At 39.7% G+C, this 15,914-nt stretch overlaps 1 protein-coding gene across 5 annotated transcripts in view; it reads left to right on the top strand.

Moving 5' to 3' along the window:
• The window catches only part of elf1 (E74-like ETS transcription factor 1), a 40,288-nt gene extending 24,893 nt beyond the window's left edge, over nt 1-15,395 (top strand). For all 5 annotated transcript variants that reach the window (XM_026917810.3, XM_053235487.1, XM_026917809.3 and 2 more), the window contains exons 2-9: nt 4,700-5,031; nt 9,207-9,378; nt 9,743-9,850; nt 10,207-10,368; nt 10,691-10,774; nt 11,283-11,475; nt 11,567-11,926; nt 12,632-15,395. In XM_026917810.3, the coding sequence (XP_026773611.1) occupies nt 4,960-5,031; nt 9,207-9,378; nt 9,743-9,850; nt 10,207-10,368; nt 10,691-10,774; nt 11,283-11,475; nt 11,567-11,926; nt 12,632-13,205 (1,725 nt within the window). In that variant the 5' untranslated portion in view covers nt 4,700-4,959 and the 3' untranslated portion in view covers nt 13,206-15,395. The remainder of the gene's footprint in view (nt 1-4,699; nt 5,032-9,206; nt 9,379-9,742; nt 9,851-10,206; nt 10,369-10,690; nt 10,775-11,282; nt 11,476-11,566; nt 11,927-12,631) is intronic.
• The last annotated feature ends 519 nt before the right edge of the window (nt 15,396-15,914 follow it).

The following is a 15,914-nucleotide window of genomic DNA, read 5'->3' as shown; positions in this document are numbered from 1 at the left end:
CAGAAAAAAAAGACAAGTTCACTTGACTCCTCCTTTGGCCCATGTTCACTATCATGTTGTTGCAGTAGCTCACACTGGCAGCAGATCCCTGAGTCACATCCTCACAGGAACTTCGCAAAAACAGCTATGTTCATCTGACAGGAGCTGATGACCTTGTGAAAGGGACTTTGTTCTGGTATCACTAATATTCTACTAGCAACTTTCTCTCTATATCTTTACTTGCTTTGTATCTTTCTCTCTCTGTCTCATTTTCTCCTTCTCTCTCTATGTCAGAATACCTGACTTTGAGGCAATGAATCTCAATATTATTTGTTGACTTATTAAGACTTCTGTAGGTTCTGTCTCTTATTAGATGTTGGGAGAGTGGTATAAAGGTGCTGTTTTTAATGATGATATTTGGATTCTGGAGTGAACAGGGAGAGTGTGGGGAGTTTGATTTACACTCCTGTGTCTCTTTGGAAACATTCTCTATCCAGACATCTTCTTGCGAAGGGAGTAACATTTGCAATGCCAGTAAAACAGCTCCTGAGTCCTTGCCAGACTGTAAAGACCTCAGTGCCCTCTGTAGACCTCTTTCTTATCTCTCTTAATCATTACCTCTTGATTTCTCTCTCTCTTAAAGTGCTCATTCAGTCCCATGCTATTCTGAGAGCTATACAAGACCTGTTTTTCTCCAAAACATGTGACATCACTGTGGCCATGATGTCATTCCCCGTATATAGCAATCTTGCCAAATCCTCCACTTACGCCTTTTTTGTGCATCAGCTGATGTTCACCGCACATACTGTATCATGTTTTTTTTCTGCCTCATCCAAATAGTATGATGTTTGCCTCTATATCTTGATGCATGAATGGGCTTTTTCCAAATAAGAATTCAACTGGCAGGGTGACTCATGGTTTAGTCATTTGATTGTTTTAAATTGCCTCCTTTCATGGTCAACAGCAAGCTCAGCAGAGAAAACTAAATGGGTTTGGGGCTGAACTTTCTTTGGGGGAGGACAAATTTGTATACAAACTTGCCCTGTTTAATTATGGATTCAGTACAGCTAACCTATACAGAGGCATCCAAGGGATGCATAAAATAATTACACTTTTGGTGGAGAAAAATTCTTAAAATTATGATTTCAAATGCATCAAACAGCTGAACTGTCTCTGCTTATGTGTGTAACTTAGTCATTCTGTAGCTTCTGAGTCTATCCATGTGAGCCCCACCCTGGAGAATGTTTGCTCACTGGAGTTCTGTGTATTGAGTAACAGACGTGCTGTCCCTCCCTCTCAACAGGCCTGAATGACGTGCTGCATTGCAGCTCATGGACTGAAACAAGGCTGCTGTTGTCATGCTCTCTACAGCCATTTATAGGCTACTGTCCTGGTGTCAAAGGCCACTCAGTGTTTGCTCCCTCTGGTGAGCCGATTCATTGTTAAGATAGCAAGAAGTAGTATTACATGTACATTTGTGCATGCTGCCACATCATCATCATCATCGCCATCATTGTAGACACACAATGATACACACAAGCCCTCATGACTTTATACAAATAAGAAACACACCAGGCTCTCTGTCTATGAAACATTTTAATAAGTCTGATAACATGCTCTCATTTGACAGCAGATGAACCTCAGATGGTCCAAGTGATGTTCAGAAACACATAAGAACACTGCTGACCCTGGAGTGAGCTCTTCTAACAGAATTGTCAAGTTTGGATTTAGATATCTAATTGTAGCTGATGACTGCTGTCCTTGGTTTTTCACTTCTGATTACTGGAAGAAAAAGAAAGAAGAAGTGAAAGCGTGATGTGGAACTGTGTTAAATGATGCAGGCGGCCTGTGTTAAATGATGCAGGGCTAAACTGGTTCCAGTTTCTGACCTCTGGCTGAGAAGACTGCATGAGTGTCAATGCTTTTCAAGGCTGCAGAGAGACAGATACAACGTGGGTACAGAAGTGTGTTTTGTGGGTGTTAGGTATTGAATATTAAAATTCTACAAGATTACCGTATAAATAGAAATCACCAATAATATCTCTTTAAATATTCTATAACACTGTATTCATAAATTCTATTTTGAACAACCTCTGAATAATAGTACCAAAGTTCCAAACTGCTCACTTTGTTAATATTCACTTTGTGACAGTGTCCAGAATGTTTCACAGAGCACATGCAGGTGTCAGTAAACGAGTTTTGTCTTACCATCATAATGGGGTTTTATGCTGTGTGTAGTGACTTTATTATTCTGGAATCCAACATGCAAAAGAACGATCAGATTTTTATTAAAGGCAGATCTTTCAAGTGTTTCTACTCTAGTCAGTAATGTTACCCCATCTCAGTTACAGTGCGTCACTGAGCAGCCAGTGTGTGTTTCATTTTTGCAGTTAATATCAGCACAGCATTTTAAAACTGTATGTGCACCAGCATTTGCAAATCATATGACTGGCTCATGAACTCACAGACAGCTGTCATTAGACCACAATAGATATTTAATCTTTAAGTCACAATTTGTGAGCATTTTGCTCTCCGTTTCATTGGAAACCACATCTTATTCAGATGTGAAACATATTATAACAATGGTCAGAACTTAAGCTTTCCAGAACACATGTTCTTGTGTGTAACAAGTTATGAGCAAATAATTCGGTTTGGAAAATGTTCAGCACAATCCTGAACATGCACAGAACACATAGTTCCATTAGCCGTTGTCCACCTTTGGAGGACTCAATGTGATGAGGCTAGTGTCTTTCTGTTTTATTCTACCTGGTCTCGTCCTCCTTTTTGGGGCAGGTGATGTCCAGAGTCACACAATAAGGATGAGGTTTCGTGGTAATTCTCAGAAAAAGACAATAATAATGTTTCACCAATCTCCAAAACCCTTCATTCATACCCAGTCTTTATCTTTGTTTCCCAGTGCTTGTGAATCCATTATCAGAAGCAGGTCACCCTCTGCTTCAACTGTCCCTGTAATGGTCAAGCAATGCTTCAACTGTCCCTGTAATGGTCAAGCAATGCTTCAACTGTCCCTGTAATGGTCAAGCTAAAAAAAAAATGGGTTTATTTAAATCCCCACAGAGATCCCATTTCCCCTCCACCATACTCGCCTACCTGCCTCCTCACTTCTCTCTTCCTCCTTCCACTGGTTTAATCATTTATAACATACTGGCCCTCTACTGATCTGTCTACTACCCTGAAAGTTTACCCTTGGTGGAATGAATATCGGAATGATTTGAGTGTTAAGTGTACTTTAGAACAAAGTGTGTCCTGTGAAGTTCATGTCTGTGCAACTCCTTAAGAATGGAGGGCTGCATATTCACACTCAGATCAGTCTCAAAGGATGGGTAAAATGGTGGGTCCCCTACAGTTTGCTCACACTCACCATTTTACAGGGGCAGTGGTGGCTCAATGGTTAAGACTCTGGGTTGCTGATCAGAAGGTTGGGGATTCATGCCCCAGCACTGCCAAGCTGCCAATGTTGGGCCCTTGAGCAAGGCCCTTAACCATATCTGCTCCAGGGGTACTGTATCGTGGCTGACCCTGCACTCTGACCCCAACTTTCTAACAAGTTGGGATATGTGAAGAAAGGATTTCACTGTGCTGTAATGTATATGTGACAAATTAAGGCTTCTTCTTCCATGTCACACACATGGCAGCGGGGCAAATTCTGTGGGTGCCTTTTCACAATCCTCATGAACTTCATTTCGCATGAAAGTATACCGAGGCCATTGACTGCTACTCGGACAGAATGGGAGTTGTGTGCACAGGGCAGAATTTGCTGAACACAGAGATATCTCAGTTACAAGCAACCCCTGAAATTCATGCATTGGGTAAATGGGCTGAAAAAAAAAAAAAAACATGAAATGCCATTTGAGGCCAATGTTAAATACATAAATATGGCACTGGATTGCCCCTAGGTGTGAATGAATGTGTGTGTGTGTGTGTGTGTGTGTGTGTGTGTGCATGGTGGTCTGCGATGGACTGGCATCCCTTAATGAATGAATGAATGAGTAAATTGCACAGATGTATTTTTTTTTTTTTTGCACAGAGGAGCTTGGAGGAGCCAGAACCTTAATCTGAGACATTGCTTATCTTTAGGGCTGAATTGTATATGGATACAACACTTACTTGAGCTGTAACTGTAGCAGATTAGTGCTTGTCCTTTAAGTTGTGGACACATTTCTCTTACAGGAGAGCACAATGAATTAACAAAAAACTTAAGTGTTATTCATTTGACAACCTGAAAATGGTTTGGTGTGTTGTGCATTCTGCAATGCTTTTTATTCACCATGGCTATAAAAGTGCTGATTTGAGCCTTCCTGTCAGCTCGAACCAGTCTGGCCATTCTCCTCTGACCTTCAAATCAACAAGTCTAAGGATATGGTAAACAGGAGTTATAGGATTTGTGAAGGTGGACCATGATGGATGCATTACTGGAAAGCAAGGGCACATTTTTTGACATATTTGAGCTGTGGGCTCTGTCTAGCCTGAATGAGGTATCTAAATCTTCTGTGAAAAAGGGAATTCTCTCCAAGGACAGAAAGCTGAACGTTAGCAATTCCACCAATCTTTGTCCTACTGCTAATACCTCATTCTTAGGATTGTCTGCCAAAGCCTTTTTCTCTTTGAGATGACACAGTGCTACAGCCCATTTTAACTTCAATAACATGGCCCTAATGTGATTTCTTCTGTCCTTCTCTCCCTATTTTTCTCCTTGAAGGTGTAGATGCCCTGGATTGAGCCACAAAATTGAGGGAGAGAGAAAGAGTGTGGACAAGACCAAAAAGGGAACTTTATATTGTTTTTAGCACCCTTGTTTGGTGAAAGCGGATAAAAATTCTTCAGCTGTGTGCCCGCCTTGAAGCTCTTCCTGTGTTGAGGGGTGTGGTGCAGAGTGGTGTGTGTGTGTATGTGGGGAGTCTCTGGAGAGGCAGGAGAGTGCCCATCGGTCTGAGTCCTCCCTCTGTCCACCGTTGCACCATGACCACTGCAGTCCAGCCCAACGAGCTCGTCTTCGAGTTTGCCAGCAATGGCATGGATGAAATCAATCAGGTACCCAGCGTCACACACAACCACATATTTTATTAAGAGACTGTATGAATAATCTAACATGTTAGAAGACATGACATATACATATACACAGTGCACTATGCTTTTGTTCTTTATAATATATGTGTGTATGTATGTGTGTATGTATATATATATATATATATACACACACTGTATGTAAACACTGACTGTCGATTTTAATAGGAACACCTGTACACCTTCTCATTTATACAGGTCAAGATTCAGCTTCAGTTAATGTTCACACCAAACATCAGAATGGGGAAAAAGTGTGATCTCGGTGACTTTAACTGTGGCATGTATGTTGGTGCCAGATGCGCTGCTTTGAGTGTTTCAGAGTATTTTGATCTCCTGGTAGTTTAACACATGGCAGTTTCTAGAGTTTACACAGAATGGTGCAAAAAAACAAAAAATATGCTGTGCGCGGTCTGCAGGCCTTCTTGATGAGAGAGATCAGAGGAGAATGATCAGACTGGTTTGAGCTGACAGGAAGTCTATAGTAACTCAAATAAGCACTTTTTACAACTGTGGTGAGCAGAAAAGCTTCTCAGAACATACAACACATCAAACTTTGAGGTGGATGGGCTACAACATCAGAAGACTACACTGGGTTCCTCTATCATGGGCACCAGCTCACCCAAACTGGACAGTTGAAGACTGGATAAAGACCAGGTGATTTTTTTTTTCTAATCTTCAACTGTCCAGTTGGGTGAGTCTGTGCCCATGATAGGCTCAGATTCCTTTTCTTGGCTGACAGGAGCGGAACCTGATGTGGTCTTCTGCTCATCCACTTCAAGGTTTGATGTTTTGTGCATGCTGAGATGCTTTTCTGCTCACCACAATTGTAAAGAGTGATTTTATGATTTACTATATCCTTCCTGGCAGGTCGAACCAATCTGGCCATTTTCCTCTGACCTCTCTTATCCAATAGGCATTTCCACTCACAGAAATGGTGCCCACTCACTGTTTTTTGTTTTTCGCACCATTCTCAATTCTAGAGACTGTTGTGTGTGAAAATCCCAGAAGTTCAGCAGTTTCTGAAATACTCAGACCAGCCCATTTGGCACCAACAACCATGCCACGATTAAAGTCACAGAGGTCACATTTTTTCTTTAGTCTGATGTTTGATGTGAATATTACCTGAAGCTCTTGACCTGTATCTGCATGATTTTATGCATTTTGCTGCTGCCACATGATTGGTTGATTGGATAACTGCATAAATGAGCAGATGTACAGGTGTTCCCGATCAAATCAAAGTGGACTGTGAATGTGTGTGTATTTATATATAATATAAAGTTATAATTTTGTATTATTATTATTTCCTGCGTGTGTGGATTGTTCAGAACAGAGAATCGCTAAGGGCTTTTTGGGGGTTAGGGTTTGGACAGAGGTCGAGGACTTTGAGGTCTGATCTGCTGACATGACAGGAGGGTGTGGGGAGGGGAAAAACTGAGTGGAGGGAGGAGGAGTGACTGTGGGTTTTTGTCAGGGCTCAGATGGAAAGTGTGAGTTGGAGCCCTTAGTCTTGTGTGTGTGTGTGTGTATGTGTGTGTGTGTGTGTGAGAGATGGGTGAGGTGGAGATTACTCAAGAATAGTTTGTTATTCAGAGGACATGGTTTGTAATAATTGTAAAATGTAGACTTTTGAGGTCTTTAAGTAGTTTCTTGTGCTTATTCTGTACTCAACCAATTTTCAAATTTAACTTTTAAGCACATTTTTATCTTAATTAACCCAATACATCTGTTAACCTTTCTTAAATGAAATGGTTACACAGTGAGTGTGTGTTTGTGTATACGCTTGTCCTGCCTGCAGCTGGAACCTGCTCTGAATGCAGTGTATTTTTGTTTGCGTTTGCATTTGTATGTGTGCGTTATTGTGTGTGTGTGTGTGTGTGTGTGTGTGTGTGAGATAAATGGCTCAAGTGCAACAGTCCTCTGTTCACTGAATTCAGTCCTATGGCACACGGATTTCAGGCCTGACCAGCCTGACCTGTTGGTAGTGGAGTCACTGGGCGTGTATCTACTATTGTTCTAAAGAACGACACTCCTCCCTATTCCTGCATTACTGCACTATTACACACTTACTGGCATAGTATGTGTCCCACTGGTGGGCCATAAATCTTCAAACTTAAGTGTTATTAAAATATAATTTAATATGATTTAAATTCCAGTATGTGTGTGTTAGCATATATTTAGATGTGTTTGTGCATGTTGATTTTTCGTCAGAGCTATGATAGAAGAGGTGTACAGGTGCTTGTCTGGGCCCTAATAATCAGCCAAACTGGACCAAGTTTTGCAAAGTCAGTAATTACCACTGTATGTCAAGACAGACTGTAATGACCGTGAAATTATATCAAGTCTGGATGTCTGAGTGAAGCTACTGTGAGCCTGTCTTAATACGTACAGTATGCACTTCACCTACACACATGGTCAGTTCAATTTAACTAGCTATAACTTGTTCATTGTATGTTGAATAAGCTAAACATAGATTTATGTTAAATAATTGGCCTAGCCCAGGGCCTTTGGTCTAGCCTCATCATGGCTAAAGCTAACCTTCACTTGGGGTTAGCTTGATATTAGAACCGAAATGTTGGGAATATGGGATGTAGTGTTGCATCAGCTAGTCAGGCAGACATGGTGGTTAATGGTTGCTGGAGATGACAGGTAAAGCAGAGAAATGTTTACAAGAGGGAAGCATGGTTCACGTTGCTGGTTTTGTTCTGACAACAGGAACAGGGAACTCAGATATGCAAATATGTGATCCTTATCGGCTATTTCCCTTTTAGAAATTCACTTGATTACAGCAAAGAGGAAGAAGCCATGTTTGAGGCTACATGTTGAGATTTGGTAAAGATCACCAAGAACATGCACTGGGGTTGGGTTTCACAGTAAAAATGTCCAAAGAACATGCACATCTCACTTGGTTTTTGGAGTAAAAATGTCAGTGGAATTTCTATACCTAATATGGATAATCCTAAATGCAGAGGAGGGCAGAGGAAAAAATCTCAGACACTGCTCGTATAGAAAGGATTTTTGTCCTTAGCTGGATGTAGGAAGAGAAGAAGGCTGAAAGCACGTAGAGGTTTGACATATAGTGTGCTCACTAAATTGGGATGTACCCCAAACTCTCTGGCATGTCACTGAATACTCCTCTGGCAAAATTCTTTGTCAGCTTGTTGATGTCAGGGCTTGTTTTTTTGTACCTTTATTGGTGAATGTGGTGTACCAGTAAAACACCTCAGATTACTGTGAAGATGCCATATGACACAGCAATAGCTACTTGTGAGACAATAGTTACTTGTGTGGAAAAAAAAACTGTGCCAAGAGCATGGAAAGTTACATGTGCATTTCAGTATTACTCTTGGCAATGCTGTTGTACACACGTGCGTCTCATTAGTTGTTTATGGTAATCAAGTCTAGCCAGATATATCTGCATACAGTTCTATGCAGCCCTATATTCTACATCAATTTTAAAGCTGCTTATTTGTTTGTTTGTTTGTTTGTTTCACCTGTGCAGCACAGGCCTGTTGTTTGTGTGGTCTGTTGCACTCTGCTACCATCTCCTGGTGGTATAAGGCAAATGTATGCATGCATTTACACTCACCGTAAATGATAGACCGAGTAGTGTATTATAATCAAATGTGGTTCAACAACGTATGTTTAGGGGTATGCACACTTATGCAGCCAGGTTATTGTAAGTTTTTTATTTTTCATACTTTTCTCTAAAATGTTTCTGATTGTTTTTCGCTTATATACTTATATTTAAATATACTCATATTAAAACATATACACATATATAGTATATGTAGAAGCATACACTATATTTTACATATATATATATATATATATATATATATACACACACACACACACACACACATATATATATATATATATATATATATATATATATATATATATATACACACACACACACACACACACACACACATATATATATATATATATATATATATATATATATATATATATATATATATATATATATATATATATATATATATATATGTAAAATATAGTGTATGCTTCTACATATACTATATATGTGTATATGTTTTAATATGAGTATATTTGCACTGTTTATTTGGTAACTGTAGATTAATATGCTGACGGCATTGCTCTGGGTGTGTGTTTGGCAGCTGGATGACCCATCTGTGTTTCCAGCGGTGATCGTGGAGCAGGTGCCTGCTGCGGACCTCATGCAGGTGTACTCAGGGCTGGAGGCTGATGAGGTCACTAATGGCATCATGGTGGACACCATGCAGGATGTAGTGGAGGAGAACATTATGGTGGGAGATGTAGGGCTGTCTGGTGAGCCTGCCATGAGTTTTACAATAAGTCGTATGATAGTCATAACAAATACTATCAGTTGTGATATCTTGGTTATGATTACTTTTGAGGTAGAATTAACAACATATCCCAATATCTTTTTATATCACTATCTCTGTGATATTTTCAAAGAAAACAAACACTACTGAAGGAGCAATTAAATAATTCCATTTGAAAAACACACAAAAAGATTTGCTTTTAGTCTTTCGTTTATCAAAAATAATGGTAAAATTTGAATTATTTATTTTGGTTTATAGTTGTGGCCTTAGTTCTGATGGTTAGGATCATCCTATACAATAAAATTCCGATGTAGCTCTAATGTAAACTTCTGTTTCTTTTGTTATAGTAGAGACTCCAGTCTCTGGAGGAGAAGATAATGTAGAGACCATAGAGGCAGCTGAGGCTTTGCTGAATATGGAGTCTCCCAACAACATCCTGGACGAGAAACGCATGAGTATGACATGACATGTTTTCTGTTGGTCTAGGCATGTCTACTAATTTTTTTCCCGAGGGATTTGTTAGAGCTTCTTGAAAACACAGCACATTGTATTCTCATGAATAATATTCTATTCATGTAACATATTTCTACAGCCTAGTTTTCTAAAGAATGCTGTTTAGTTTGTGAATATGTAAGGATTCAGCATCATAAATTCTGTTTGTTTATGTTTTTGTAAGTAAGCTAATAATGTTAATTCTTCCTCAATTATATAACAATTACATATCAGAGCTTGGTTTGTATTCTTGGATACCTAATTTAGATTTTTGCTCACACACTGTCTTGTCTATTACATCTTACTTGGTAATGTGTAGTTCACACGTATGGAGCTCTGCTGGAACCAGACCTGCCCTACATATCTTTGCGGCCGGAGCAACTTTCTGCTGACTGCATGGACGTCTCTCTGGATGAAGAAACATCATCTATGGATGAGATTCCTCAGAAGAGTCCATCTAAACCACCTAGGAAAAATAAAGGTACTACAGTAACACATACTTTCCAGTAGGTGGTGTTGTAAATCCACCCTATCATTTGTATTTTCACAATTGAACACACAATTAAGAAGGTAAATATGCCATTTCAAAACAAAGTCAACCACTTCATTTGGTTAACAGGTGATAAATTTAGCTACATTTATCTCGTGTAGTAAATCACTGATGAAGTATTAGGTGTATTTGAGGCAGGTTCATGAAAGTTTTTCTGTTATGATAAACAGTATGAATTGTGAGAATAAGAACGAGATTAAGAATTAAGATTAATAAAGGGAGTGATTCATCATTTTTATTTCATTTTTTGCAGTGCGCAAACCTAGGGTGGTGCGCCCTTGTTCCCCTATCACCAATCCGTCTCTCCCTCTAAAGAAAAAGAGTAAAGAAGGAAAAGGTAGGTCCTGCCGCCAAAGAGCAGACATGCATATGCTAAAGTTAGTCTGCTTTGCGTCATTGTGCTCCGTGTCTCTGTTGTTGTCACCTCTCCATTCTTGAGGGATTGAATTATGGCTGCTTAACTGTTGAGGTGTTTGTAATGTGCTGTGTTTGTGAGTGAAATGAAAGTCATAGTGGGCCAGAGGGCATGATGATGTCATCCTGACAGAGCCCCTTGCGGCTTCTTACCCTGCAGCCTACACTACTCCTCTGGGTTGCAATTTTCAGCCACTTCTGGCCAAAGCACATGACAGACAAGATTAATCTCCTGCCTGGCCCTTCAAATTAATTCCAGGTCTACTGCAGGGCTGGAGTACAGTTGATTTATTAAGGTTATGAGCAGAAATGCTATAATTGCACCTCTGATTCCATTTGTTAAATATAACCTGAGGAGTATGAAGTGAAATATGGAAATGTAGAGAAGTTCGAATTGTCCTTTTATTCTTGTCCTCTTTCTCTTGACATAGGTAACACAATTTACCTGTGGGAGTTTTTGCTGGCTTTGCTGCAAGACAAAAACACCTGTCCCAAATATATCAAGTGGACGCAGAGAGAGAAGGGTATCTTTAAGCTAGTGGACTCAAAGGCTGTGTCCAAGCTGTGGGGAAAGCACAAGAACAAGCCTGATATGAACTATGAGACCATGGGAAGGGCTCTCAGGTAACTGCTGGAGCAAACCCGTTAAAAGCAAATGTGAAAAAATGTCCTGTCTCCTGACCTTTTTCTTTCCTTTGTTGTTTCATCTTATTAGGTATTACTACCAGAGGGGCATTCTGGCAAAAGTTGAAGGTCAGAGGCTTGTGTACCAGTTTAAGGAGATGCCCACGGACCTGGTGGTCATTGATGAAGATGATGGGCAGTGTGGAGACTCCAGCCCTGGTTTTGGCGGCCAGCGCTCCAACTGCCACAGTCGTGTCATGAGCCGCGGAGCATCGCGCGCCCAGGGCAAAGGGTCCGGCCACACGCAAACCAAAGCAGTGAAGAAGGAGCCAGGAGCGAGTGTGCTCTACCATAATGCCAAATGCAAACAAAGTGAGCAGCTGCTGCAGACTGTACATGTGCTGCAGCCAAACCAGGGAGCTGCTGTTCCTGCTTCTGCACACACGCTGAGGTGAGTAAAGCAGATGCGCATGAAATAGCTGGGGTTCTCTTAATTTGTGTAGTGGAATTAAAAAAAAGGCAAAATATTGCTAAACTGAGAGACTTAACTGGAGAGAGAAAAATTCTATCTTTTTACAAACCTTTTGTAAATATGCCTAATACTGTTAATATCTGCATGTGGCAAGTGCTATGCTCTTAAAACTGAAACCTAAAACTGCTAAATGGTGAATAGAATGGGTTAAATAGTAAGTGGTGTAATACGTTATGTAGTGAGAAGACATGGTGGCATTCCTGCTCAAATTGATAGTCATACCTGGATAAACTGTCACTTCCTGCACATCTCAAGACTCCTATTCATAATACGATCATATTGAACACTGTACATCGTATCACCATGTGTAGTACTCTTTGGCTTTTCTGTATATGACTAAAACTGTAATAATGCCACTACCCGGGGTCACCCAGAAGAGGATGGAATCCCTTTTAAGTCAAGGTTTCTTCCTCATGTTATCTTTTTGCCATTATTGCACTTGGTTTGCTCAATAGGGATCTGGATTTACATCCAGATTTCCGTAAATCTGCTTTTGGAAAAATAAATTTTTTGGCACTACTCTAAATTTCAGATGATGATCTCTGTGTCTCTAATGTCTCAGTGACTCAATGACTTTAATGCCTATAATGTTCCCTCTGACTTTATCTTTCTCTGTCTTTACAGAACCATTAACATGCCTGCCACTGTTCCCATGGTCCTTACATCCGGATCGCAAGGAGGAGCACCAGTCACATTGCAAACGGTGCCCCTAACCTCTGTACTGGCCAACAGTGACTCTCTGAATGGTCTGACCCGTGTGGTTACACTCAATGCCAACGGGCAGCCTGTGGTAGCGCAGCAGCCTGGTACTGTCATTGCCACCGTGCTGAAGCCTGGTGAGCTTCAGAATCTGCAGGTAAAAGAGGAGATCCTGGAGCCACAGTTCTTGCAGTCGCTGGTCAATGGCAATCCGTTCTGCAAGGAGGAGACTGATGGAGATTCATCTGAGCTTGGCCATAGGACTGTGATTGTTGGTGTTGCTAGTCAGGGCATGTGCCAGCTTGCTAACGGACACTCAGAGGCAGGGGCAGAGCTGGCAAGCAGCCCCAGTGAAGGTCTAACCCCAGTGGAAGAGCTGGAGGTGAAGAGTGAAATTGCCGGAGCCAAAGAGTTGCTAGAATGTCCACAAGTGCCTGTTGCTGTGCAAATACCCACTTCCCAGTTCATCCAGGTGAAAACAGAGCTCTCTGAGACCTAAAAATTTACCAAGGTCAGGAGACCACAGACTGTGCTTAAATAATTCAGTGAAAGTCACCTGAGGACTGTTGTTTACTCACAATATTGTGATACTGTGCCTAAATTTGAATATTAAGGGATAGTTATATAAAGCTCTACTGGCTGGCTCTGTGGCATCACCTGCAATCCATTACGCCATCCTGTAATCAGAGACCAGCCGTTCACTGGACCAGGGATTGTTCTGCCATGTGCCAGTTTCTTATTATGTTTCATCTCCTTGGACTTACCTGCAGTTTTTAATATACTCCCCCTAAAACAGAGCCAAACAGCACAGAGAAGTGTTGACAGACAGCTGCTATGGAACGAAAAGAACCCAACAGATAGTAGGTTCAAGAATATTTTCACTTAAGAGCGGTGAAGTGCTTGCCTGTGATTTATTGATGACCAGAGTGAAAGAGTGCTTTCCGTAACTGGCACAAACGGTTCAAATTATTTTTTATATCTTAGATTAGGTGCAAAAATATGCCAATGGAAAAATGTTGTTCTGGACTAACAGTCTCTGCCTACAAAACCACATGGCTGAGACCAGGTTATTTTCAAATCATATTACAAACATTCCTTAAGGATTTGTTGTCTTACTATGGAAATGGGCATTCCCTGTCATAAGAGAAAGTTTAATAAGACATTCCTTTATATATTTACTGAATACAGAGACAGTACAATGACAAATTCATTAATCATCTGCTTCAGAAGCAGAGTATTTCTCCATTATTCCTTAATCAATGTTTATAGAAATCAAATGCCATGTAAGACAGGATATACAGTATATAAATATATATGATATACAATTGAGATTTGGTTTATGGCCACACATTTATTTATTTTGTGAATTTCTAAATTCTGTATAAAAGGTTTAATTTTTTATTGTAATAAATATTGGGAACATGCAGTATATATATAAAGTTATTTCAATCTACATGTTAGATTTATTGTAAGTTGTATATTTCAGTTCAAAGCATTCCATGTACTTGGCACCCCTTATATATTTTGTGTATTTCAATATAAGGGTAACATTTTTACATATATAGAGCTTTATGAGATTGATCTCTGCCTTGTTATCTACTGTGATATTTTTAAAGCCTTTATTTTTACAGATCTTATTTGTTTCAGTTTCTACTCTTAAGCTGACATACTCTTACTCCATCATAATGAGACAACACAAAATGGCCCTGTTTACACCTCGTCATTGCAAAAGTCTTGACTATCAGGATTATATATATATAATATCCTGATAGTCTATATATCTGATATATATATATATATACCGTAAATGTGTCTGTCTCTCCTAGCCATATTAGACAGACAAAATCCAACCGAACAGGTGATGCACATGCTGCAACTGTCTTATTCATAAAACCACTAAAAACAGAGACAACAATGGTAGTTGGTGTACAAAATGTAATGAGCTGATTTGCATATTAACAGGAAATACAACTATCAGGCTTCAGTCAAGCTAACCAGAGATGCATTTGGCTACGAGGTTAAATACATGGGATTAAAATCCTATCAGGACACAATCCAGACACAATGCATGAAACGACCAGGTGTAAATGGGCTCACCCATTCTCTTCCTTCTTGAAAATTGTTTTGTTGCTTTTTTTTTTTTTTTTTTTACTTTTTTACTGTGTTTTAGAGTTAAGTCTGTGCCTAGTTATATGAATTAAATGTATTTATTTGTAGTATTCTCACATCTAATGTAGTTTTAGATGTATGGCATAATTTACCATTAATAATCTCTGAGACAGGTAATAGCTGCATCTCCCCTAGTAGATAGTGTGCATGTTGTAGCTATATTGATCCTGGACTCAATTTGTGCTAAATTAGTGGAGTTGCAGTCAGGAGTGATCTGAAGTGCAATATCTGCAAAGGCCTCGGGAAAAAAAAACAATGCTCTGACAATCAAGCCTACAAATTATGTGATGCTGATATGAAAATCATTGACAGTAATGTGATGATGAAATTATCTTACCTAATACACTGTGCACTATAGAAACAACTGCCTAAGAATTGGCTTTGGGGTAAATGTATGCCAGCTCTCTGGGGTAAATCCCTGCCTGTTTCTTAATTTCACCTGCTTTTGGGGCTGTCCTGTTTTCTATATTTTCAATGTAGTCTAGATTTTTTTTACAATAAAAATGAGATACAATAAAAATTCTTTTTTGCTTCAACAAAAACTTTTGAACTTCTATTCACTTGAGCTATGGCAATTAAATCCTTAGCTGTCAGTATCAGCCGCACAGACTACTGCAGACCCTGCAGGGGGGGATATGCTCATTGTTGCGTGCACTAGAAACAGGTTGTTCCTCTGTGTGTGTCCTTACATGTTTTATCTAGTAATGTGAATTAACACAAAACCTTCCTGTGAGGTCAGACCTACTCTGAGTGTTTACAAACATCTTGCTGAGAGTTGGATTTGTTGGAGGCTGTTCATTTTCCAGCCATATGTGCTCCAAATCATCTCATCTGTTCAAATAGGAAACTAAAGAGTGTTGACATGGCTTCAGATAAGACTACAATCTGTTAACAACATTACTGAGCAAAAGGAAGCTAACAAGAGCAATTGTTTGAAATTTCTGTATGTTTTTTAGATTTCATGCATGCTCTGGTGAGTTTTTTCTTTGAGAAGAAAGCAGAAGACCTTTCACAGGCAGCTATAATCAGTAAAGAACTA

Source organism: Pangasianodon hypophthalmus, chromosome 7, assembly GCF_027358585.1.
Source record: "Pangasianodon hypophthalmus isolate fPanHyp1 chromosome 7, fPanHyp1.pri, whole genome shotgun sequence".
NCBI lineage: Eukaryota > Metazoa > Chordata > Actinopteri > Siluriformes > Pangasiidae > Pangasianodon > Pangasianodon hypophthalmus.
Note: the sequence above shows the minus strand (reverse complement) of the source record. Positions and strands in the feature narration are given on the sequence as shown.